Consider the following 27416-nt stretch of genomic DNA (forward strand, 5'->3'; position numbering starts at 1 on the left):
AGACTTGATAAATGAATGTATCCACAATGATTCATAAAAAAATAAAACTTCATACATCTGACAAATACAAATAGATATTTACGTCTTGTGTGCACACAGATTTTATGCTTCTCGCTCCGGGGAAATAACGTTTCCTGTGAAAATCCAAAATGTTGTTGTGTTGTCTTCTGGTTCTCGTCAGTTGTTTATTTTCAGGGTCACGTGATCATTGTTTGTCTGCAGGCAACGCTTTTCTGCCTGTTCTCCAGCTTGTAAACTCTGTTGGCGAAGGTTGAAGGTCGCTGGTTCGATTCCCTCTGGATCCACTTGTGTTAAGGCGCTCAGACGACAGGAAGCTGCGTTTCACAGACATTTCCACACGAACACGCTGCAACACACAACACAACAATCAACACACACATTATCACAGGTTCCCTTTTGTGACATTTTTCCAAAAAAAAATTACTTTGACTTTCATATCTTAAGCCTTTTTTTGACACTATAATTGCTTTCGAAACACAATACTATGATATTTTTCAGATTTTAAGCCTTTTTAATAAAGAACTTCGACATACTATACAATGAATAGGATGAGTTTACCTGCAGATCGTCTCTCTTCCGGTGCTGATCACGTATTTGTCTTCGTGGGAGAAGCGAATGTTTGTCACGTGAGCCGAGTGGCCGAGGTAGCGCTTGTGTTTGGCCTGCAGACAGAATAAAAACGTTATAGCATGTTTTTTTTCAACGCTAACACTTTTTTACATACATTTAATATTTGTCTCTTTTCCTACATAAGACTAATTATGACTTTAGCATGGAGTAATTGACTTTGATTTGAAGGCTTTTTCTATACTAATACCACGAGACTTTCTAACCTGTATTGCCACCAAATAAATGACGATTTTAGCTTTAGTTTAATTTGGTCAGCTGTGAGAAACCGACTGAATGAGGAAAAGTCATCAAAGATGTTCACCACCTTCCAGCGGTCCTGACTGTATTTCATTGAAACACGACCACACTCACAAACTTCTCTGTGCAGGGGAAGTCGAACAGTTTGACCAAACCGAAGTCGTCTCCCGTGGCAACGTTCAGGCCGCCGTGAGACACACACGCACAGCTGACCTCCGCTTTGTCTGCGTTTCGAGGCCAAATCCCCAAAACTTCATCTCCCAGGATGCTGAGGGAGAGACAGGAAGTGTTGCTTTTAAATATATATATATAAGAAAATGAACCTGTAGATTATTACTACTATTTGTGTAGTTTGAATTCATGTTTATTCATTACGCACAGTATTCTTAACATATATGAAATGCATCCTGTTACATTGATCATTTCTCTGGCCCATTGTAGCTTCTTTTGAATATGTACATTTGTCCAAAAATGTGTTATGTTAATGTTTGAGTCACTTTAATCGTTGTTTAGGTGAGAACATTATTTTATGCCATATTTTCTCTGACATTTTATGATTTTTTTTCTGAAAGTTATCCAATTCGTAGACAATGACTTACTGTAATATGAAATGTTTTCCTTTTTCCTGACCTTTCTGTGAGGTTTTTTATCATAATATGTACAACAGTTTTAGATAACATGAATGTTTCATCATATCTGATATTTTAAATGAAGTGTGTGTGTCACCTGGTCCAGGTTGCCCAGGTGATTCTGTCGATGATGGTCTGGTCGCTCACCGACTTTCCCGAAGGAACCTCAAACACCTGCCGTTTATAGGCTCCTGTGGACACCTGCACGCATGCACACACACACACCACACACACACACCACACAACACACACACCACACACACCACACACCACACCACACACACACACACACACACACACCCACACAAACACACACACACCACACACCACACACACACACCACCACACACACACACACACCACACCACACATTGAAATATTCCTTATAAATAATACAAAAGGTAACATAATCAGACTTTTTCAAAAACAAACAATTGTCAGGTTGTTTGTGTGTGTGTGTGTGTGTGTGTGTGTGTGTGTGTGTGTGTGTGTGTGTGTGTGTGTGTGTGTGTGTGTGTGTACCTGTATGTGGCAGCTGTCAGCGGAGAAATCGAGCTGCAGGATGAAGGCGGGCAGGTCGCTGCAGTAAACCAGCCGGCTGAGAGTGGGTCCTCCGCTCACATCGTACACATCCACCGTGTTCTCCACCGAGGCAACCGCCAGCAGAGAGCGGTCGGGACTGAAGCTGCACACACACACACACACACACACACACACACACACACACACACACACACACACACACACACACACACACACACACACACACACACACACACACACACACACACACACACACACACACACACACACACACACACACACACACACACACACACACACACACACACACACACACACACACACACGAGAAAATGTACGTCAAGCATTAGTCAAACATCCCAACAGAATTTGAAGGATGACGATGCGCATAAAAATGAAACTTAAAAGGTGCCTGAGACATTTTACAAGTGACCAAGCAGCTAATGTGACAGAAAGGAATGAAATCACGTCTAAAAGTCACACACACACACACACACGTGCACGCGCACACGCACACACACACACACACACACACACACACTGTTTCTCTCTCTTTCTCTCTTCCCTACCGGATGTCCTGGAGGGCGATGCTGCGATCTCGTTTCTTCGCCCACACCTTCAGCGAGTTGGTGAGGAGGAGGAGGAACTCTCCGTTCTTCATCCCGACTGCCAGCATCTCTCCGTCTGCGCTGAAGCTCACACAGCGAGCCGCGGCGCCCACACACACCTTGTTCAACAGTTTCTGCAGAAACAGAGAAGAGGCAACGTTAGAAACCCGTTCATTCACATTTAAGGGAATACATTAAGCCTCTAAGGTTTGCATGAACACACACATGCACAACGGTCTGGAAAGCATTGCAATACATCCATCCACCAATCAACGTTTATTTATATAGCCCAATATCACACATGTCATATTTGTCATATTTGTTTGAATGTGAACACCCTCTGTCCTTACACCCTCTGTCCTTAGACCCTCTGTCCTTAGACCCTCACATCGGACAAGGGAACACTTCCAAAGAAACCCCTCAGTTAACGGGGATGAAACCTCAGGCAGAGCAACAGCGGAGGGATGCCTCTCCCAGGACGGGCAGACGTGCAATAGAGGCCGTGTGTAAAGTAAGAAGATAATACATTTACAACATATAGACCAACTGCTTGTACAAATCATATGTGTATATAAGAAGAAGATGGATCCGGGTATCTGCAAATACGCAAATGTCCCTTTGAGTCCAGTGGTTTGCACTGTTTCTGTTTCAGCCATCATATACAGGAATCGAGCAAAAAAGGGAAATATGAATTATGTGGAATATTCATTTTCTTTGACAACGTTGGGAGGAAAGTGAGGGGTGGGGGAAATAATCGATACGGCATTGCGATACTTTGCGTGGTGATATTGTGTCGATACACAGACGCCAAGTATCAATATTTTATTATATCAACTATTCATATTGCAAATCCAAATTCAAGTTGCTTTTTCAGTCCACTAGATGGCGCTGAGCTTTTTCTTGGGGTAAGTCAGTGGGCAGGAAGTTAGTCAAAACAAAGATGGACTCAGGGGAGAAAGAAATCATATCGCAATACCTAGCTTATCGTAGAATCGCTATACTATCGTATCGTGGCTTAAGTATCGCGATAGTATCGTATCGTGGGGAGCCCGGTGATTCCCCCCCCGGCCCGAGTGTGTACCTTGTCCTCGAGGTCCCACAGTCGGATGGTGGCGTCCTCGCTGGCGGTGATGCAGATCTCTTTGGTGGGATGGGCCGTCAGACCCCAGATTCCCCCCCGGGCGTGGCTGTCCAGCAGCAGGTTGCACGCCGCGTTCTTCTCCCCAACCTCGATGATCTCCCCGTCCTTCGTCCCCACCAGGATCTTACCCTGAGGAAGAGGAGGAGGATTGTATTGCTTAGGTCACAGGCTCCTCCCACAGTGCAACACAATAACACAGATAAAATAGCGCAAGTCAATAAAATATAATATATTGATATATATAAGTTGCAAACAGATGAAGCGAAGAGGAAGAGGGGAGATGATGAAGAAGAGGGTCTGATGTCTGGACGATGAAGATTTTACATATTAAATAATGAGTCCTGACCTTCCCTCTGCAGACGGAGCGCACACACTCCACCTGCTGCCCCGTCTCCAGCTGGAACGCTCGACAGCGCTTCATCTCCTGATCCCAGAGCTTCACTGCACCCCCCTCCTTAGTCCTGACACACACACACACACACACACACACACACACACACACACACACACACACACACACACACACACACACACACACACCTTATTGTAAATGAAATGATGCTTACTGTAGTCTCAGGTTAAAAAATCTACAGAATAAATCAGTTTTGACAGATTTTCTTTGTGTTAAAATGGCGTTTTTGGTTCATTTTCATTGTGTGTGTGTTGGTGAATGTGTTTGTCTGTCTGTTTGTTTGTCTGTTTGTTTGTCTGTCTGTCTGTCTGTCTGTCTGTCTGTCTGTCTGTCTGTCTGTCTGTCTGTCTGTCTGTCTGTCTGTCTGTCTGTCTGTCTGTCTGTCTGTCTGTCTGTCTGTCTGTCTGTCTGTCTGTCTGTCTGTGTGTGTGTGTGTGTGTGTGTGTGTGTGTGTGTGTGTGTGTGTGTGTGTGTGTGTGTGTGTGTGTGTGTGTCTGTCTCTGTGTGTGTGTGTGTGTGCGTGCGTGTGTGTGTGTGTGTGTGTGTGTGTGTGTGCGTGCGTGCGTGTGTCTGTCTGTCTGTCTGTGTGTGTTGGTGAATGTGTGTGTGTGTGTGTGTGTGTGTGTGTGTGCGTGCGTGAGTGTGTGTGTGTCTGTCTGTCTGTGTGTGTTGGTGAATGTGTGTGTGTGTGTGTGTGTGTGTGTGTGTGTGTGTGTGCGTGCGTGAGTGTGTGTGTGTCTGTCTGTCTGTGTGTGTTGGTGAATGTGTGTGTCTGTCTGTGTGTGTGTGTGTTGGTGAATGTGTGTCTGTGTGTGTGTGTGTGTGTGTGTGTGTGTGTGTGTGTGTGTGTGTTGGTGAATGTGTCTCTGTGTGTGTGTGTGTGTGTGTGTGTGTGTGTGTGTGTGTGTGTGTGTGTGTGTGTGTGTGTGTGTGTGTGAGACTCACGGCCTCTCCTTGCCCCCGGTGACGATGAGTCCGTCCCTCAGCGTGGTGTACATGGTGAACACCGGTCCCGTGTGAGCCTTCGCCACCACGCGCAGCAGGAAGTGATCCCGCCACACGTACACGTCCCCGTTGATCGCTCCGGTGAACGTCAAGTTATTCTACGAACACAAAACAAACATATATTTGTAACACACTTCTTAGACAATTTGATTGATTTCATTTAAATACAACGCATTATTGTGCACTATTTTCTTAAGGCAAGGCAACTTTATTTATATGGCACATTTCAACACAAGGAAATTCAAAGTGCTTTGCAGAAATGAAAGACATTAAGAAACATATGATGACTTGATTTATAAAACACTAATTTAAAAGCAGCGAAACATGAATTAAAGTGAGATACACACATCTGCAGTGTTTAGGTCTGACTCAATCATTGCTCACTTTTTAGCAGTAATAGTTTTCTATCACCTCGCTTTCTTTCTACTTTCTTGTTTAACTTGTCTTTTAGTTATTTCAAATGTGTCCTGCTAAATTACATCACATGATGTAGATGGGTTTGAACCTGTGACCACCTGATCCAAACACCAACACACAACCCACTGCACCACACACCTTCTAAATTCTAATCTGACCCCATGTCAGTAGTTTTTGCCGAAACTATTCCTCTTTAGTTTTTTTTTTTTTTTTGCACATAGTGAAGTTTACCTTCTAGGGCTCAAGACATTCGTCACATATATTTTGCACTTCTATTACTAACCTTGCATTCATATAATATCTGGTATATTTTGAGGGCATTCAGTTAAACTACAACAAAGTTTGGATGATGGAATATATACTGTATACAAATACAAATGTATCTTAACTTTTAACTGTATTTCTAAATGGAGAATAGAACATAGTTCACACATGCATAATGGTCACACATGCAGAGCACACAGCACACACAGGGGGTTTCTCAATGTCGAGTACGCTTGCTTGGTAGCACATGTCTTCCGAGTCACTTGCTTCAGAAGCGAGGCAAGAATACTTCCTGGCATTCGGAAAACGAAGAGTGGAACAGGCGAGCAAGTGTGCAGGTGTGCGTCATATGAGAGGCCTTACATTTTCCGCCACAGATTTGGGGAAATTTGTCCGTGCGCAAAACATTGTGGGGATTTTAAGACCGCAGCTTCTACACATGTGCAGCCTCGAAATGTCTCGCTACGAAGTACGCCGGTAGAATTCCACGTATGCTGGACATTGGAACAGTCCTTTGGCGGGACTCGATGGCGTAGTATGCTTGAAATAGTGGCTCTGGAGCAGCTTTACTCGACATTGAGAAACACCCTCTGTGTAATTTGGCCTCTGCTTTTAACCCATCCTAGCACCAGGAGTCTAGTACCAGGAGCAGTGGGCAGCTAGTGTACAGCGCCCGGGGAGCAATGGGGGAAGGGATCAAGGGCACCACGGCAGGGCAGGAGGTGAACTGGGACCTCTCCAAGTAGCAGTCCACACTCCATATTTAGGTCTGGTCGGGGACTTGAACCGGCGACCCTACAGCTCCCAGTCCAAGCCCCCACTGACTCAGCCGCCGCCGGACTCCATGGTTGACTTTTTGACACATCTTTAGGATATTTATCCATATGTTTTTTACTGCTATTCCACATCTTGCATTGATCCAATGTATAATATATTATGAGAGCATTTTTCACACATTTCTTTAAACCTTATTTTAAAAACATAATGACCAAATATTTGTAGGAATTTTTCACAGATTTCTTGGACAATGTTTTGGACATTTATGTAAAAGTGTTCACTAATTTATCGTTGAATTCGTGATTTATTTAGAATAAAGTGTGGGTCACCTTTTTCTCAGCAAGTTGCTTTTATGAATAGAGAATACTCCATGGTTTGCTATGCTCATAACATTTGATTTTGACTGTTGTGGTTTAGTTAAACAACAGCAGCAGCAGCAGCAGGTCTTTATTTGACTCACAGCCCCGAAGGCGACGGACAGCATGGTCTGCATGCGTGCGTCCTCCACCGTGCCCACTACGCCCTTCCTGTACATCAGAGCGCCGCCCGCCAGCGTCCAGAACTTCACGTGTTTGATTCCCACCGACACGAACTGCGAGTCTGAGTCCGGGCGAAACTCCACCACGAAGATCCGGTCGGGGTGTCCGGCCTTACTGCACACCTTGGATCCTGCAGAGAGACATATGGTGTAATGATACTTTGAGTAAAGGCACACAAAGAGGTCTAGGTTCAAACTGGGAACAAAGAACTTTAACTTATTTAATAATGAAGTCCTCTCTTATAGCGACAGCAGAAACAAACTGTCTGTTTGATATTGTATGACACGCTAAAAAGGAGCACTTGCTGAGATCAAAACAGACAGACGGTGATCAGACAGACATTGTAATAATAATGATCAAAGCATCAAAATCATAATTCTTGAGGTCAACAGTCGGCCCTGTGTCACCCTCTCTTCCAGACACACACCTCACCGGGTGAACAGGATTATAATGGGTGCCGCCCATATCCATGTGACCCAAGCCAACCAATCAACAGCGATCAAACACATATCTTATTTTAAAACCAAACGCATTGCTATACACCAGTGCTTCTCAAAGTGTGGTTTGTGAGCGCCCCCTAGTGGTCCGTGAGTATATTGGTAGAATTTCACATTTGAAATAATAAATACATTTCAGTTTTCCGCACTCTCGCGGGAATATCTCCGCAATGGAGCGAGCTTAAGTTTGACTTTGATGGCATGATATAGCCCAGCGCAACACCTTCGTCACACATGTTGCCACCTGTTTGTACCATTTTCAGGCGATTTGTAATCTGTTCTAGAAAAACGATGTGTTTTTGGATATTTGTGGAGTTAGGTGGTCCGCGAGTGTTTTTTTATTAGTAAGTGGTCCTTGAATGAAAAAGTTTGAGAAACACTGCTATACACGTTTCATGGCTCCGACATCGCTCATATTTTTACATTTTTTTATATATTGTGATAAGGATTTTAGAAATGTTTCGCATATATTTCAGAGAGACACACGTGATTTAATTATAGTTTAATAAAAAGACACACAAGGAGGTGTATGTTCAAACTGGGAAGAACGAACTTTACATTTTATAATGAAGTCATCTCTCATATTTTGGAGGATTTTAGAATTTTTTCACACACTGACTTTCTTTTTTTGTTTATGTCCTGAAAATATGTAAAATAATAGTTTGTGCAGGTCCAAACATTTGCTCAAGACTTGTTAAGAAAAGAAATTCTGAAAAAGTCGATTTAAAAAATAAAGTCAGAAAAACGTCGTAAAATATGCGGAAAAAAAATCACAAATATTTGGGATTTTTTTTAAATATTATACCGAAACATATATTATATAAAGATTTTAATTATACTTTCATTAAAAGACACACCGAGAGGTATATGTTCATACTGGGCAGAGATAACTTTAACTTATTTTATAATGTAAATATTTTAAATAATAAAAGTTTGTGCATGTTTAAAAATGTTCCAAGAAATGTTAAGAAAGATATGTCAGTAAAAAAATGTGAACAAAATGCGGGAACTTCCCTTGAGTTATGGATCTGAGGGTACTTCCTGTATTTAACAAATGTATGGCCTCTCTCTGCCAGCGCCACACGGTGATGGTGTGTTCAGGCTCCACGTACCTTCCTGCCACCTCCACACAGTGATGGTGTGTTCAGGCTCCACGTACCTTCCTGCCACCTCCACACAGTGATGGTGTGTTCAGGCTCCACGTACCTTCCTGCCACCTCCACACAGTGATGGTGTGTTCAGGCTCCACGTACCTTCCTGCCACCTCCACACGGTGATGGTGTGTTCAGGCTCCACCCCGACGGACAGCAGCAGCTTCCCCGTGGCGCTGAAGTTCACGTAGCCGACGCCTTTAGTGTGCGGACAGCGCAGGATGGACAGCGTCTGTTTGCTCATCGCGTCCCACACGTGGATCGAAGGGGTCGTACCTGTGTAGAGAAAACAGAGAGAATGTATTCATTTAATTATGTATTTATTTAACTTTGGCTTTAACGGCATTCTATAAGAGGGATGCAGTTGAAGAAAATGTATGCAACAAGACAAAAACAAAAGAGTCGTAGAGACTTCCTGGGGTGTGTGTTTTTAATTTGCGGAGGAATAAACAAACAACATTGGGGAATTCTCTGTTCAGATAATGTCACATAAAAAAATATTCGATTTGATAAACGTTTACATTTGAGCACCAAGTATCCTTGATGTAAACCGAAAATGTATACCAGAGTTTAATGACAAATTGAGGATACATTTTTTTTCCTTTGGGTTTTAGGGGGCTATGGTGGAGGGAGAGGCGGGGTGCGTTGGATTTGTTTACCTGGCACTTCACTGATGTCGCCTGAGGTGTTGTGAGAGCGACAGGACAAAACATACACACACACACAAACAGAACACAAAACAAAACAGATAAAAACCTGACGTGAGAGGTTAGTAAAGAGAGATAGAAACTATTATTTATTCTGCTAAAAGTAGATTATGTTTTTTAACCACGTTTGTTTATTTGAGGCAGTATTTAAAATATTTCTTCAGCCTGCCAAAAGTGCAAAATTGTTTATTTAATTTATTTTTATTTATCTATGTTGTTCGTTTTTTTTGTCCTGCTTTTATATTAATGCATGAGAAATAATAACAAAATGATACAATATAATGGTATAACATTTCGAAACTTGTAATACTTCAAATTAACCTATTTTTTACATACGTTTGTAGTGTTGTATTGGTACGTTTACTGCAGTAAATATTTCTGCAGCACTAAATGTTTTTAACACAATAAATCTCACAAGTTAAGGAGACGAAAAGTAGAACCCTACTTCCGGCAAATTGAAAAATTACATACATACTGTATCTTCGCAAGAAACCATTTTAGGTTACACATGAAGCAGAGGAGAGAGAAACATCGCGCACACACACACACACACACACACACACACACACACACACACACACACACACACACACACACACACACACACACACACACACACACACACACACACACACACACACACACACACACACACACACACACACACACACACACACACACACACACACACACACACACACACACACACACACACACACACACACACACACACACACACACACACACACACACACACACACACACACACACACACACAGTGTACCGATCTGTCCGCTGGCGATGACGTTCTTGTACTTGGGGTGCTGGTTGGCGGTCAGAGAGAGGATGTCGTCAGTGTGTTCCAGGTAGAAGCTCTGAGTTCCTGCAGCACAAGAAGACACACAAACATCACTGATGAAGAAACCCTGTATATTTGCACACAGTGAAAGTTGAGTATTTAACCCATCCTAGTACTAGGAGCAGTGGGAGGTTGCATGTTTGATTCCCAGCAACCATTTCTGTTACTGGGCAACTTGAAGGGGGCGTATTGGCTAGCGCTCCAACACATTGTACGTGATAGGCTAAGGGGCGGGACCAGAGGTTGCACGAGACTTTTTCGCTGCCCCTCATTTTGACGGACAGGATCGTAAACATTTCCGTCAAAATCCAGTATTATTACCCGTCGGCCTTTACACAACTCTGACGAGGGGGGGGGGGGGGGGGGGAGCACGCTCGTGAACTGTCAACGCTGTGTTATGCATGCCCACTGCACCCCGCGGGAGCACGCACAGCGTAAAGCCAAAACTCAGACATTTCAATTATTTGTACGGCAACGTACGGTTTGGAAACGGTATCATTTCCTTTTTGGCGGGCTTGCATAACACGGCAAAACATCGGAGCCTTGCTGCGGGGAAACCTTTGCGCTGTTCCGACTTTGTTCTAATCTGTCAAAAGGACGGACTGCTTTCAGATTTTTCCGTCATTGATAAAAAAATATATTCGGTTAACGCAACCTCTGGGCGGGACATCTCTAAGTGGTTGACCAATCACAACAGAGCCGGCCAGCTAACCAATCAGAGCAGACTGGGCTCTGGTTTCAGACAGAGGGTGAAAAGAGGTGCTGCAGCACAGACAGTATGAGAGAAATAAAGAGCTTTTTGAACATTAAAGCATGGAGACATGTAGAGACACTACATACTGATATACACCTGAACATCAGCAGGAGATGACTCTTTAAAGTAGAGACACTACATACTGATATACACCTGAACATCAGCAGGAGAGGACTCTTTAAAGTAGAGACACTACATACTGATATACACCTGAACATCAGCAGGAGAGGACTCTTTAAAGTAGAGACACTACATACTGATATACACCTGAACATCAGCAGGAGAGGACTCTTTAAAGTAGAGACACTACATACTGATATACACCTGAACATCAGCAGGAGAGGACTCTTTAAAGTAGAGACACTACATACTGATATACACCTGAACATCAGCAGGAGAGGACTCTTTAAAGTAGAGACACTACATACTGATATACACCTGAACATCAGCAGGAGAGGACTCTTTAAAGTAGAGACACTACGTACTGATATACACCTGAACATCAGCAGAAGAGGACTCTTTAGAGTAGAGACACTACATACTGATATACACCTGAACATCAGCAGGAGAGGACTCTTTAAAGTAGAGACACTACATACTGATATACACCTGAACATCAGCAGGAGAGGACTCTTTAAAGTAGAGACACTACATACTGATATACACCTGAACATCAGCAGGAGAGGACTCTTTAAAGTAGAGACACTACATACTGATATACACCTGAACATCAGCAGGAGAGGACTCTTTAAAGTAGAGACACTACGTACTGATATACACCTGAACATCAGCAGAAGAGGACTCTTTAGAGTAGAGACACTACATACTGATATACACCTGAACATCAGCAGGAGAGGACTCTTTAAAGTAGAGACACTACATACTGATATACACCTGAACATCAGCAGGAGAGCACTCTTTAAAGTAGAGACACTACATACTGATATACACCTGAACATCAGCAGGAGAGGACTCTTTAAAGTAGAGACACTACATACTGATATACACCTGAACATCAGCAGGAGAGGACTCTTTAAAGTAGAGACACTACATACTGATATACACCTGAACATCAGCAGGAGAGGACTCTTTAAAGTAGAGACACTACGTACTGATATACACCTGAACATCAGCAGAAGAGGACTCTTTAGAGTAGAGATACTACATACTGATATACACCTGAACATCAGCAGAAGAGGACTCTTTAGAGTAGAGACACTACATACTGATATACACCTGAACATCAGCAGGAGAGGACTCTTTAAAGTAGAGACACTACATACTGATATACACCTGAACATCAGCAGGAGAGGACTCTTTAAAGTAGAGACACTACATACTGATATACACCTGAACATCAGCAGGAGAGGACTCTTTAAAGTAGAGACACTACATACTGATATACACCTGAACATCAGCAGGAGAGGACTCTTTAAAGTAGAGACACTACATACTGATATACACCTGAACATCAGCAGGAGAGGACTCTTTAAAGTAGAGACACTACATACTGATATACACCTGAACATCAGCAGGAGAGGACTCTTTAAAGTAGAGACACTACATACTGATATACACCTGAACATCAGCAGGAGAGGACTCTTTAAAGTAGAGACACTACGTACTGATATACACCTGAACATCAGCAGAAGAGGACTCTTTAAAGTAGAGACACTACATACTGATATACACCTGAACATCAGCAGGAGAGGACTCTTTAAAGTAGAGACACTACATACTGATATACACCTGAACATCAGCAGGAGAGGACTCTTTAAAGTAGAGACACTACATACTGATATACACCTGAACATCAGCAGGAGAGGACTCTTTAAAGTAGAGACACTACATACTGATATACACCTGAACATCAGCAGGAGAGGACTCTTTAAAGTAGAGACACTACGTACTGATATACACCTGAACATCAGCAGGAGAGGACTCTTTAAAGTAGAGACACTACGTACTGATATACACCTGAACATCAGCAGAAGAGGACTCTTTAGAGTAGAGACACTACATACTGATATACACCTGAACATCAGCAGGAGAGGACTCTTTAAAGTAGAGACACTACATACTGATATACACCTGAACATCAGCAGGAGAGGACTCTTTAAAGTAGAGACACTACATACTGATATATACCTGGACATCAGCAGGAGAGGACTCTTTAAAGTAGAGACACTACATACTGATATACACCTGAACATCAACAGGAGAGGACTCTTTAAAGCAGAGACACTACATACTGATATACACCTGGACGTCAGCAGGAGAGGACTCTTTAAAGTAGAGACACTACATACTGATATACACCTGAACATCAGCAGGAGAGGACTCTTTAAAGTAGAGACACTACATACTGATATACACCTGAACATCAGCAGGAGAGGACTCTTTAAAGTAGAGACACTACATACTGATATACACCTGAACATCAGCAGGAGAGGACTCTTTAAAGTAGAGACACTACATACTGATATACACCTGAACATCAGCAGGAGAGGACTCTTTAAAGTAGAGACACTACATACTGATATACACCTGAACATCAGCAGGAGAGGACTCTTTAAAGTAGAGACACTACATACTGATATACACCTGAACATCAGCAGGAGAGGACTCTTTAAAGTAGAGACTACATACTGATATACACCTGAACATCAGCAGGAGAGGACTCTTTAAAGTAGAGACACTACATACTGATATACACCTGAACATCAGCAGGAGAGGACTCTTTAAAGAGTGTGTGTTACCGGTGCTGAGGCTGTGCACGATGGCGGTGGCGGCCGTGTGATAAACGATGTCTGTGCCGTCGTTCAGGTAGTGAAGGTTATTACGACAATCGAATCCTCGAAAACCAAACACGTGCTCCAGAACCAGGTCCTGCAACAGAGTTCAATCGCTATCAGCAAACATTGGAAAGAATATTACAATTAATAATGAATAAGAGAAAGAGGGACGACAGACTGACCTCCACTAGTCTCTTCTTCTTAGACACGTTGTTCTTCTTCTGCAGTTTTTCTGGCTGCGGTGCCGCTCGACTCACTGGAGGCCTGGAGGACCAATCAGGGTGTTAAATCATTAATACATCCATTATAATTTAAACTCCGACAGAGACAGGTGGAGGAACAGACAGTGTGAGGTAATGCCAACACACACACCCACACACTTGAAGATAATATGACCACCTGTGTGCTATAGCTACATGCTAACAAAATGCTACCATGCTACAGGTGCTTGTTTTCAGGATAACATGCAATCTGAGGGTTGATTTTATTATACGTAAGAAACGGCAAATATGTTTAATACAAAATCAAGAGTATTTAAAAAAAAATATCACGTCTTTAAATTCTCTTTGAAATGTTATTTATGTGAATATTTAACCCTTTTCTCCATTTGTTTTGGACTACTTTTGAAATGAATGTTGTCAGAGAATATTTTAATGACATCTCTTTGTGTTTTAAGATTCTCAGTCTTTCTCAACATTTCGCCTGCAAGTAATTTCTCAGGAAGACACAGGTCAAAAGGTCTTCCTGTGGGAGGAAGGGTTTACTGCTCGATGCAGTTACGGGACAAACGATCTTTGTTTGTCCATCTGTTATCGATTTAGAGTAAAAGCCCGCGCTTCTAAGCTCCGCCCCTTCTCAGAGACCAGGTCCGAGCGGTTCTTTCTTTGTGTGGGCAGAATTGATTTGGCAGCCTGCATTGACAGTGCGAGTTGCTTTGTTAATCCTCCGGCCGTATTAAACTCTCAATAAATCCCAGTGTTTGACATTCAGAACTCCTGCTCCTCCCGTGTCTCTCTGAGTCCTGACTTCCATTGCAACAGAAGTTTCCCTTACAAATGTAGTACTTTTTTATTCATTTATTGAAATTGATCAGAATTCCTAAAGTGATGTGTTAAGTATTAACATCAGTATCCGCTCATACTCACTTGACAATGCCCTGCCTCCAGGGGAAAGCAAGTGAAAACACAACACAGATATTAAGAGTTACTCCAAGAGAGAGCAACACTTAAGAAGTAAGGGTACCACAAGGGACACAAACAAGACTTTAGGCTGCATAAACACGAGGACTTATTAAAAACTAAACACTAACATGTTAACTGATCCGTCAGAGAACTGAGCCACGGATGACAAAGTGGACAAAATATAATCAATCGACCATTCAGAAGCTTTTCATGCATTAGATTAAAAAAAGTCCTTTCGATTAAAACAGAACACGTGAAAGCACAAGTGTATACATTCTAACATTAACACACACTAACACACACACACACACACACACACACACACACACACACACACACACACACACACACACACACACACACACACACACACACACACACACACACACACACACACACACACACACACACACACACACACACACACACACACACACACACACACACACACACACTAACACACACACGAACTGTGACCATTGATGACACACACCAAGGATAAGATGAAATATTTCATAAAAGATAAAAAAAAGCATTATTTAAAGGGACATCATGCTGAATGTTGTGTGTGTGTGTGTGTGTGTGTGTGTGTGTGTATACCTCTCCTCTGCAGAAACCTCTCTCAGCTGTTGGTGAGGTTTGGTTCCTCTCATCTCTCTGATGCTGACGGCGTACATCTTCGTCGTGTAATCCACCGTCTTCTCACGAGCAACGTCACTGTCGTAGCCTAAACACACACGCACACACACACACACACACACACACACACACACACACACACACACACACACACACACACACACACACACACACACACACACACACGCGCACACACACACACACACACACACACACACACACACACACACAAAGCTTTACGTTGCTGATGCAATAAAATAAACTCTGACAATGAAACCAATTTAAAATAAAGATGTTAGTAAAACAAGTATTATTATTATTACCGTTTTGCTTTATCAACAGATATAGATGACATGTGGGAGTGAGAAGTTAGGCGTGGTCATGATTTGTCACATGTATTCTATATATATTGTGTCTGAAGCTAAACAGTCGATTGAAGGTAAGGGTTATTGTTTTTTTCCACCGTTGCACACCCACCTCCGTCCTCATCGACGTCGTCCTCCGACTCCTCGCTGTCGACGGTCGGTCGGTTGTCTCGACTCAGAGGCCCCTCCCCCTCCCCACTGGCTCCGCCCCCTCGCTCCCTCGCCCAGATCATGAGGGCGGTGTCGGCCCCCCCCACCGTCAGCAGGGCCGAATCGTCCTGGTTCCAGCGGACGTTGGTCACCTGCGCGCTGTGGCCCACGTAGCGCTTAAAACGAGCGTACTGACCCTGAGGGGGGGGGGGGGGGGAACACACCTGATGACCTCTCAGTGCACAGACTGATAGATGATGGCTCCCCTTAACAACTTTCCTCAGTTTTAGATTAGAATTAGAAAATGTAACGCTACACCTATTTAACGTTTATCTCATATGTACATCACGTTATCTCAAACTAACCTCATGTTAAAATCATATTTCTTCATGTATATCTCATATTTATCATATATTCGTTGAATGTTTATCTCATGTTTGACTTACCTCGATCTAATCTCATATTGATTTGGTGCTCAAGATATATTTATCACTATTTAAAGGTGGGGTAGGTAAAATACATAAACATTTTTAATCTGTGGAAGCCGTGGCGCTGTAAAAAGCACGACCAATCATCTGAGCCGGCCCGGCTAAAGTAACTGGATGGCCTACCTGCCTGTCAGCCTTCCATCGGGGCACAAACTTATCTCGTGCCCTCATTGGTCATGTGCGCGTTCGTGTGTGTTGGAGGAGGGGCTCTGTGAGGAAGTCTTTTTCCGGTTGTGTATTTTCAAATTCTAGCCACTCGAGCTGGTTTCTCCATTCTTACCTACCCCACCTTTAAATGTCATAATTATATCATGTAAATGTTCATATGTAAAGTGTATTTTCTCTTACTCTGACGGGGTATCCGAACAGTTTGAGGAATCCGAAGTCGTCTCCGGTGGCGAGCAGCGCTCCGTCTCTGGTGAGCGAGGCGGCGTTGATGTCCGTGATGTCGCTGTGAGTCGGCCAGATCCCGTCACAGCTGGAGCCCAAAACACACGTCCAGCTGAACCAGTCCACCCGCTCCAGCTACACACGCACACGCACACGCACACACACACACACACAAATGAGGCAAGATAAGACAGAAAATAACACTTAGGTTACATGAACAAGAACATAAAGTAATACACACACACACACACACACACACACACACACACACACACACACACACACTGACCTCAGAGTTTTTGATTATTTGTCTTCTTCCTCTCGGAGCTTCAAAGAAAAGTTGCTCTTTGGCTCCTGTGTTCACCTGCAGCAGTTTACCTGCAACACACACACACACACACACACACACACACACACACACACACACACACACACACACACACACACACACACACACACACACACACACACACACACACACACACACACACACACACACACACACACACACACACACACACACACACACACACACACACACACACACACACACACACACACACACACACACACACACACACACAGAAAAAGATTGGACTTCTTAAGACTTAAAGAAAGAAAACAAAAAATGAAGGACTTCAGTGCAAAGATTTAAGATTTACAAAACTCCAACTTGTTTCGACATCACACGTTCTCAGTTTCAAACAAACTTCAAACATCGAGGAAAGTGTGTGTTACCCTTGAGGTCCCAGTCGATGTGTGTGATGTAGCTGGACGCTCCTTTGCAGATCCCCACCCTCTTGCTGCTCTGCATGTTGTAGATGTCCACGAAGCCGTCATGGGACGCCACCGCCAGGAACTTGCCTGAGTCTGAGGACCAGGAAACATCAGAGCACACATCTAACCCTTATCCTATTGCCAGACCTTTGTGTTTTTGCTTTTAAAATATACTTTTTTTGTAGGATTATCAATCTCTTTACCCACAATCATCACACTCTCCAGAAAGTGTGTGTGTCAATTATTAAAGTCTTATTAGTAGGTGACATTAGCTGTGAAAATAAAACATGTCAGTGGAAGTTTTGCTTATCTTTTCAAAAAACGGCACTGCAATCGATTTTCTTGATTAGTTTGGCTTATTTAGTTTGAAAGTTATGCTCATTCTTTTGGAAAGGGTCAATGCGAGTCCTCAGCACAGAGCAGTAGCTATACTAGTAGTTATATTCAGAGGTGGGAAGTAGTGGAGTACAAATACTTCGTTACAGTACATTTTTCTGGTATCAGTACTTTACTCCACTACTTATTTTTCTGACGACTTTTTACTTTTTACTTTGACTTCTTACATGTTGAACCCAAACACCTTTACTTTCTACTTCTTACATGTTGAACCCAAACACCTTTACTTTCTACTTCTTACATGTTGAACCCAAATACCTGTACTTTCTACTTCTTACATGTTGAACTCAAATACCTGTACTTTCTACTTCTTACATGTTGAACACAAATACCTGTACTTTCTACTTCTTACATGTTGAACACAAATACCTGTACTTTCTACTTCTCACATGTTGAACTCAAATACCTGTACTTTCTACTTCTTACACTTTGAACACAAATACCTGTACTTTCTACTTCTTACATGTTGAACCCAAATACCTGTACTTTCTACTTCTTACATGTTGAACCCAAATACCTGTACTTTCTACTTCTTACATGTTGAACACAAATATCTGTACTTTCTACTTCTAACATGTTGAACTCAAATACCTGTACTTTCTACTTCTTACATGTTGAACTCAAATACCTGTACTTTCTACTTCTTACATGTTGAACCCAAATACCTGTACTTTCTACTTCTCACATGTTGAACTCAAATACCTGTACTTTCTACTTCTTACACTTTGAACACAAATACCTGTACTTTCTACTTCTTACATGTTGAACCCAAATACCTGTACTTTCTACTTCTTACATGTTGAACCCAAATACCTGTACTTTCTACTTCTTACATGTTGAACTCAAATACCTGTACTTTCTACTTCTTACATGTTGAACACAAATACCTGTACTTTCTACTTCTTACATGTTGAACTCAAATACTTGTACTTTCTACTTCTTACATGTTGAACTCAAATACCTGTACTTTCTACTTCTTACATGTTGAACCCAAATACCTGTACTTTCTACTTCTTACATGTTGAACTCAAATACCTGTACTTTCTACTTCTTACATGTTGAACACAAATACCTGTACTTTCTACTTCTTACATGTTGAACTCAAATACCTGTACTTTCTACTTCTTACATGTTGAACACAAATACCTGTACTTTCTACTTCTTACATGTTGAACACAAATACCTGTACTTTCTACTTCTTACATGTTGAACTCAAATACCTGTACTTTCTACTTCTTACATGTTGAACCCAAATACCTGTACTTTCTACTTCTTACATGTTGAACACAAATACCTGTACTTTCTACTTCTTACATGTTGAACTCAAATACCTGTACTTTCTACTTCTTACATGTTGAACTCAAATACCTGTACTTTCTACTTCTTACATGTTGAACTCAAATACCTGTACTTTCTACTTCTCACATGTTGAACACAAATACCTGTACTTTCTACTTCTTACATGTTGAACTCAAATACCTGTACTTTCTACTTCTTACATGTTGAACTCAAATACCTGTACTTTCTACTTCTTACATGTTGAACTCAAATACCTGTACTTTCTACTTCTTACATGTTGAACACAAATACCTGTACTTTCTACTTCTTACATGTTGAACACAAATACCTGTACTTTCTACTTCTTACATGTTGAACTCAAATACCTGTACTTTCTACTTCTTACATGTTGAACCCAAATACCTGTACTTTCTACTTCTTACATGTTGAACACAAATACCTGTACTTTCTACTTCTTACATGTTGAACTCAAATACCTGTACTTTCTACTTCTTACATGTTGAACTCAAATACCTGTACTTTCTACTTCTTACATGTTGAACTCAAATACCTGTACTTTCTACTTCTCACATGTTGAACACAAATACCTGTACTTTCTACTTCTTACATGTTGAACTCAAATACCTGTACTTTCTACTTCTTACATGTTGAACTCAAATACCTGTACTTTCTACTTCTTACATGTTGAACTCAAATACCTGTACTTTCTACTTCTTACATGTTGAACCCAAATACCTGTACTTTCTACTTCTTACATGTTGAACCCAAATACCTGTACTTTCTACTTCTTACATGTAGAACACAAATACCTGTACTTTCTACTTCTTACATGTTGAACCCAAATACCTGTACTTTCTACTTCTTACATGTTGAACCCAAATACCTGTAACTTTCTACTTCTTACATGTTGAACACAAATACCTGTACTTTCTACTTCTTACATGTTGAACTCAAATACCTGTACTTTCTACTTCTTACATGTTGAACCCAAATACCTGTACTTTCTACTTCTTACATGTTGAACCCAAATACCTGTACTTTCTACTTCTTACATGTAGAACTCAAATACCTGTACTTTCTACTTCTTACATGTTGAACCCAAATACCTGTACTTTCTACTTCTTACATGTAGAACTCAAATACCTGTACTTTCTACTTCTCACATGTTGAACACAAATACCTGTACTTTCTACTTCTCACATGTTGAACACAAATACCTGTACTTTCTACTTCTACATGTTGAACCCAAATACCTGTACTTTCTACTTCTTACATGTTGAACTCAAATACCTGTACTTTCTACTTCTTACATGTTGAACACAAATACCTGTACTTCTCTACTTCTTACATGTTGAACTCAAATACCTGTACTTTCTACTTCTTACATGTTGAACTCAAATACCTGTACTTTCTACTTCTCACATGTTGAACTCAAATACCTGTACTTTCTACTTCTTACATGTTGAACACAAATACCTGTACTTTCTACTTCTCACATGTTGAACTCAAATACCTGTACTTTCTACTTCTCACATGTTGAACTCAAATACCTGTACTTTCTACTTCTTACATGTTGAACCCAAATACCTGTACTTTCTACTTCTTACATGTTGAACCCAAATACCTGTACTTTCTACTTCTTACATGTTGAACACAAATACCTGTCCTTTCTACTTCTTCCATGTTGAACACAAATACCTGTACTTTCTACTTCTTACATGTTGAACTCAAATACCTGTACTTTGTACTTCTCACATGTTGAACTCAAATACCTGTACTTTCTACTTCTTACATGTTGAACACAAATACCTGTACTTTCTACTTCTTACATGTTGAACCCAAATACCTGTACTTTCTACTTCTTACATGTTGAACCCAAATACCTGTACTTTCTACTTCTCTACATGTTGAACACAAATACCTGTACTTTCTACTTCTTACATGTTGAACACAAATACCTGTACTTTCTACTTCTTACATGTTGAACACAAATACCTGTACTTTCTACTTCTCACATGTTGAACTCAAATACCTGTACTTTCTACTTCTTACATGTTGAACACAAATACCTGTACTTTCTACTTCTCTCATTTCTAAACAGCTGGTTCCTTTAGTCTGAATGTGTGTTTGGTGCGTGATCATTATTCTTCAGAGTCATTGCGTGCCTATTGGTTGGAACACGATCCGTGTATCCATCACTTCCTGGTCTTCTCTAAAGAAGAGGGACCAATGGAAACGTTGTCATGTTGCCGTTGTTCAGCATGGAAACATTCATTAGCTAACAATGACATTATTGTTCTATTAATATAAAGGGAGGTCAGGTACTCTTTAAAGCAGCTGCTAGTTATGGGTACTTTCTACTGAAGTACACTTCAAAGCCTCTTTACTTTGCCTTGAGTAAAGAAGTTTAATCAGTACTTCTACTTTCACCAGAGTATTTTAAAACACGAACCTGTACTTCTACTTGAGTAAAGGATGTGTGTACTTGTGCCATCTCTGGTTATATTTGTGTCGATGTGTGTGTGTGTGTGTGTGTGTGTGTACCTGGGGTGAAGCGGATGTCTGAGATGGCGTCTCGGCGGTGGTTGAAGCTCAGCAGGTCCTCCAGCGTGTCTGCGTTCACCACCATCACCCCCCCGTCACTCAGACCCACCGCAAGGGCCTTCCCATCGGGGGAGAAGGAGCAGCAGCGACCGCCTGGAGGAATGTGGGAAAGTATTACAACTGTATTCAATTAGCTTTCTTAACCTCTGTTCAGTTTATTTATCTTATATGTGGAAAATAATGTCAAATATCTAGGATTTGTAGCGAATGGATCAAACACCTCTCCTCAGCTTGCGGACGGCCACCATGCGGTGATTGCTCGACGTCTCCCAGAGTCTCAGAGTCTTATCATCACTGACAGTGGCGCAGACGTGGAGGAGGGGGTGAGGAGCCAGACCCCAAACCTCACCCTCCATGTGGCCCTGCACACACACACACACACACACACACACACACACACACACACACACACACACACACACACACACACACACACACACACACACACACACACACACACACACACACACACACACACACACACACACACACACACACACACACACACACACACACACACACACACACACACACACACACACACACACGTTGAAAAACAGGTTTATAAACACACAATTTCACATACATTTGCATGCATCTGTGAATGTGTATTCGATAACATTTGTATGTGTGGTTGTATGTGTGGTTGTGAATAGATCTTCGGACAGCTCTCTTCACCATGGCAACAGGTGCTATACCAGACTGCCAGAAATGTAAAAATACCTCCTCCTAAGGTCCTTTCTCATTCAAACACACGCTCACTCGCACACCCTTTCTACATACCACATGCTCTTCCTCAGCAGATGGTGTTTGGCCTGTTGTCATGGGCACTTCGTTTTTCAGTATGATTAACACACACACACACACACACACAAACACACACCTGCACGAGTAGGGTCATGGGTCCGGTTTTGTCGATCTCCACAACCTCTCCGTTTTTGGTTCCCACCAAGATGTGACCGTGACCCAGAGTGAGGGCTCTGATGGAGGGGTTGTCCTCGAGCAGCAGGCCTGCACACACACACACACACACACACACACACACACACACACACACACACACACACACACACACACACACACACACACACACACACACACACACACACACACACACACACACACACACACACACACACACACACACACACACACACACACACACACACACACACACACAGGTTTAAAATGACAGAAACACATTTATTACATTTCTAAAACAGTTGTGCGTGTCCCCATACGTCCACCAGATGGCGCTGTTGGATACAAAATACGTTTTGTTATGTTTTTTATTCATACATTTTTCTTCTCTTTGATTAGATATGTTGCTTGTTTAAGGATTATATAATATACTATAATTATTACATTAATGCTACCTTGATTATCTGTTTTTAACTAAGTTTGTTATTAAAATATATTAATAAAGGATTAAAAGAGCATTTCTTTCCACAGTTCTACAATTTCTTGGGGAAATGTACGAGTTCTTTAATCCTCTTACATTTGATTGGTTGTTAGGGCTCTTACTTTTTATTAGGGTGTATATTATAAATATAAATAATATAGTATCCGTGTACCTTTGGACCCCGGGGACAGCGAGGCTCTCTTGATGGCGTACGTCTTCAGGCAGCGCTCGAACATGTCGTCCCACAGCTCCACCACGCCGTCCTTACCCCCCGTCACAAAACCCTGCAAGCATTATTACAAGTTATGTTTTCGCTCTCAGTTGTTATAGCAGTTTAAAAGGCGGCACAAGTATCGCTCAGACCTAAAGTCCAATTCAATTCAAAGTAAGATCCACAGATTTCAATTCAAGTAAAAGTATTGCTATTACATTTAACATTTAACATTACGTTATGAAATTATCTCTGAATAATGTTTTGGAATGAATAAAACTGCTCCTCCCTTCCCGCTCCCTTTCTCCTTCTTTATTTCCTTCCCTCCCATTTTCTTGTTTATTCCTCCTCTCTTCCTTCCTTCCTTCCTTCTTCCCTTTTCTTGGCTTCCTTCCTTAAATCCTTCCTTCTTTCTTTCTTTCTTTCTTCCTTCCTTCGCTCCTTTCTTCATTCTCTCTTCCTTCCTTTTTCCCTTTTCTTGGCTTCCTTCCTTAAATCCTTCCTTCTTTCTTTCTTTCTTTCTTCCTTCCTTCGCTCCTTTCTTCATTCTCTCTTCCTTCCTTTTTCCCTTTTCTTGGCTTCCTTCCTTAAATCCTTCCTTCCTTCTTTCTTTCTTCCTTCTTTTGTTACTTCCTTCACTCCTTTCTTCATTCTCTCTTCCTTCTTTCCTTTTCTTGGCTTCCTTCCTTAAATCCTTCCTTCCTTCTTTCTTTCTTCCTTATTTTGTTACTTCCTTCGCTCCTTTCTTCATTCTCTCTTCCTTCCTTCCTTCCTTCCTTTTTCCCTTTTCTTGGCTTCCTTCCTTAAATCCTTCCTTCCTTCCCACTCCCTTTCTCCTTCTTTATTTCATTCCCTCCCATGTTCTTGTTTATTCCTCCTCTCTTCCTTCCTTCCTTCTTCCCTTTTCTTGGCTTCCTTCCTTAAATCCTTCCTTCTTTCTTTCTTCCTTCTTTTGTTACTTCCTTCGCTCCTTTCTTCATTCTCTCTTCCTTCCTCGATTCCTTCCACATTTCCCCCCCTCCTCCCCCCTCAGTCACAGCTGCACCTTCAGTCTTCCGTCTTTCCTCCAAAGACTCTCACACAGTTGTCGTTGTGTTTGAATAAAATCTATTTTTAACGTAGTTTCCCTCTGAGTTTTATATAACGTTCCCCGACACCCGGAGTCAGAACTCTCTGCACCGGGAAGGAAGCTGTGAATCTTAATCAGGTCACTGAAACACCTGCTAACCTGTAATTATCAGATGTTAATTCATACTTCATTATAATTATAAGATACAGAAGTCATGATTACAGCAGGGAGCTGCATGGAAACAGTTAGACGAGTCATTTTCTGAAATGTCTAGAATATTGTTTAATTTGTCTTCATCCACATTTCACTCATATGTTGTATCTTTTATAGTCATTTCTATTTTAAATTCATAATACAACTTTGTCTAAAACATACTTGGCAATTAACGTATTTCTGATTCCTTTTATTTCCTCCTGTATTTCAATATAGTAAATATCAATCAGCTTTTAGCAGGAGATCCTGTTTGCAAATTAACCAAAATAAAAAACCTAAATGTGGATTTATGAAGGTTTCTCTGCATCGTTCATCCAAAGATATGTCTCTCTCTTTCTCGCACGCGCACACACACACACACACACACACACACACACCACACACACACACACACACACACACACACACACACACACACACACACACACACACACACACACACACACACACACACACACACACACACACACACACACACACACACACACACACACACACACACACACACACACACACACACCTTGTCGAGGGAGAACATGGCGAACACAGGTCCATCGTGGGCTTTGATGGTTTTCAGCAGCAGCGCTTCCTTCCAGATGTAAACGTCTCCCGTTGCTCCGCCAGAGAACACCAACGCCTCGCTGCGGCCGTAACACACCGACATCATGGTCTCCGGACGCGCCACGGCCCTGAACGCACCGCGCTTAAAGGTCAGACCGCCACCTGGAGGACCAGCAGAGGAACATCAGATTTAACTCAATAAGTGAAACACAAACATCTCTCTTTGTAGTTAAAGGTCCCACGGCCATTTCTACTGATCATAGTTCCATTGCTGAGGTCGACTAGAATAGATTTGTATCGTGCAATGTTCCAAACTCACATTGGTTTCTCACAGCATCTCTGTATAGTCTGTGTATTCACTCTCTGTCCTAAAGCTCCCCCCCCCCCCCCCCTCCTCCCTGTGAGCCTAGTGGCCGTCTGCGAGACAGCGAGATAGAGCCCGAGCACACACACACACCCGCAGCCTGGCTGTGACTCTGTGTGTGTGCTCACACCATAGACACACAGTCACAGCCTCGCCGCGTCCCGCCGTGTCAGGCTGAGAAATCCGCGGAGCTGCAGCTGAGAAAAGATTGTGTGTGTGTGTGTGTGTGTGTGTGTGTGAGGAAGTCCGCAGATTGGTCCAAATGTAACGGCTCCGCGGATTGGTCCAATGGGCTTAGTCGATAATGATATCTCCTTGAAAAATAATTCACCCTGAATCTGAAAATATATGCATGTTCTGATTTGAGTTATGACCATGAGAAGGAGAGTGGATTTAGATGACATGTTTTTTAAAAGAAGCTTGCTATGTTTGTGTTTGTTTTCCATTAGCAAGCTCCTCGCAGTTTAAAAAGCTCTCGTCTAAAGGTCAGAAGATATTACTAATATTCACAGAGGAGTCCTCATTACAAGCGATTTCAGACTCTAATTGTCTCTTTTGGGACGGCTGCAGCAAAAGGTCAGAAAAAGACAACAGAGGGTAAATTATTTATATGGTAAGCAATGCATTCTGGGAATTAAACACAACACAAAGGGCAACAACAACAAACTAAAAGTCCAAGCACACAAACTACTTTTTTCACAGTAACACAACGTTGTGCATCCCGCCTGCAGTTTTACCCGCATGTTGCCAGAACTGGATGTGTTTGATTCCCACAGTGACCAGCTTGTCCATCAGCATGGGATTACACTTCACCACAAATATCTTCTCCTTGTGACCCCTGCAGAGAAGGAGACACAGGTACACAGGAAGTGCAGGATAAGGACGAAGAAAGAGGATTTATACTCCAACTTTACCCCCCCAAACATTTAAGTAACATTTCTGTTTATAGCGCTTTTCACACACATAAGTCCCAGAGTACTTTGCAACGGCATTAAAGAACATACAAAGTGATTTATACATGTTTAAAGTGCAAGTGAGGAGGAAAGGGTGTTACACAATTCAATGCCAGATAAGATGAAGACATGAATCAGCAAAATAATGTCAATGCAATCAGTCAGCTTCTGCCTAGTTTAAAGGTCACCTACCATGCTATTTGTAGGCAATAGCATAGGACTCAGATATATAAAAAACATGTCTATGAAGTGTTTTGCTCAAAATACCAAACAGATCCCCCATTCTAGCCATGCCTCATATCCCTCTGTTTCACTTCCTGTTTCAAAAGTGCTGATTTTGGGTATAAATCTTAAACTAAATGCTGCCG

At 41.9% G+C, this 27416-nt stretch overlaps 1 protein-coding gene across 1 annotated transcript; it reads right to left on the reverse strand.

Annotated features, from left to right (window-relative positions):
• Positions 1-342: 342 nt before the first annotated feature.
• On the reverse strand, positions 343-27347 carry LOC117459444 (echinoderm microtubule-associated protein-like 6). The gene is made up of 28 exons (XM_071205607.1): positions 27343-27347; positions 26833-26933; positions 25691-25893; positions 23850-23961; positions 23159-23286; positions 22496-22637; positions 22216-22368; positions 17938-18069; positions 17489-17577; positions 17158-17334; positions 16284-16518; positions 15768-15894; positions 15132-15146; positions 14169-14250; positions 13951-14080; positions 10363-10461; positions 9531-9551; positions 8974-9147; positions 7145-7353; positions 5167-5324; positions 4156-4270; positions 3750-3938; positions 2630-2802; positions 2040-2202; positions 1615-1718; positions 1003-1156; positions 580-683; positions 343-367 (listed from the first exon to the last, which is right to left on the reverse strand). The coding sequence occupies exons 1-28, from the start codon at positions 27345-27347 to the stop codon at positions 343-345; spliced, it is 3519 nt and encodes a 1172-aa protein (XP_071061708.1).
• Between the last annotated feature and the right edge of the window lie 69 nt (positions 27348-27416).

The sequence above is a fragment of the Pseudochaenichthys georgianus genome, chromosome 15 (genome assembly GCF_902827115.2).
Source record: "Pseudochaenichthys georgianus chromosome 15, fPseGeo1.2, whole genome shotgun sequence".
Lineage (NCBI taxonomy): Eukaryota > Metazoa > Chordata > Actinopteri > Perciformes > Channichthyidae > Pseudochaenichthys > Pseudochaenichthys georgianus.

Bases quoted from the DNA above. Each gene is read 5' to 3' on its own strand.
- LOC117459444 (XM_071205607.1), bottom strand. The intron at 17,578-17,937 runs GTAACACACACT...TGTGTGTTGCAG, and splicing joins CATCGACTGGGACCTCAAGG to GTAAACTGCTGCAGGTGAAC. The intron at 1,719-2,039 runs GTACACACACAC...GCATGCGTGCAG, and splicing joins CTGACAGCTGCCACATACAG to GTGTCCACAGGAGCCTATAA.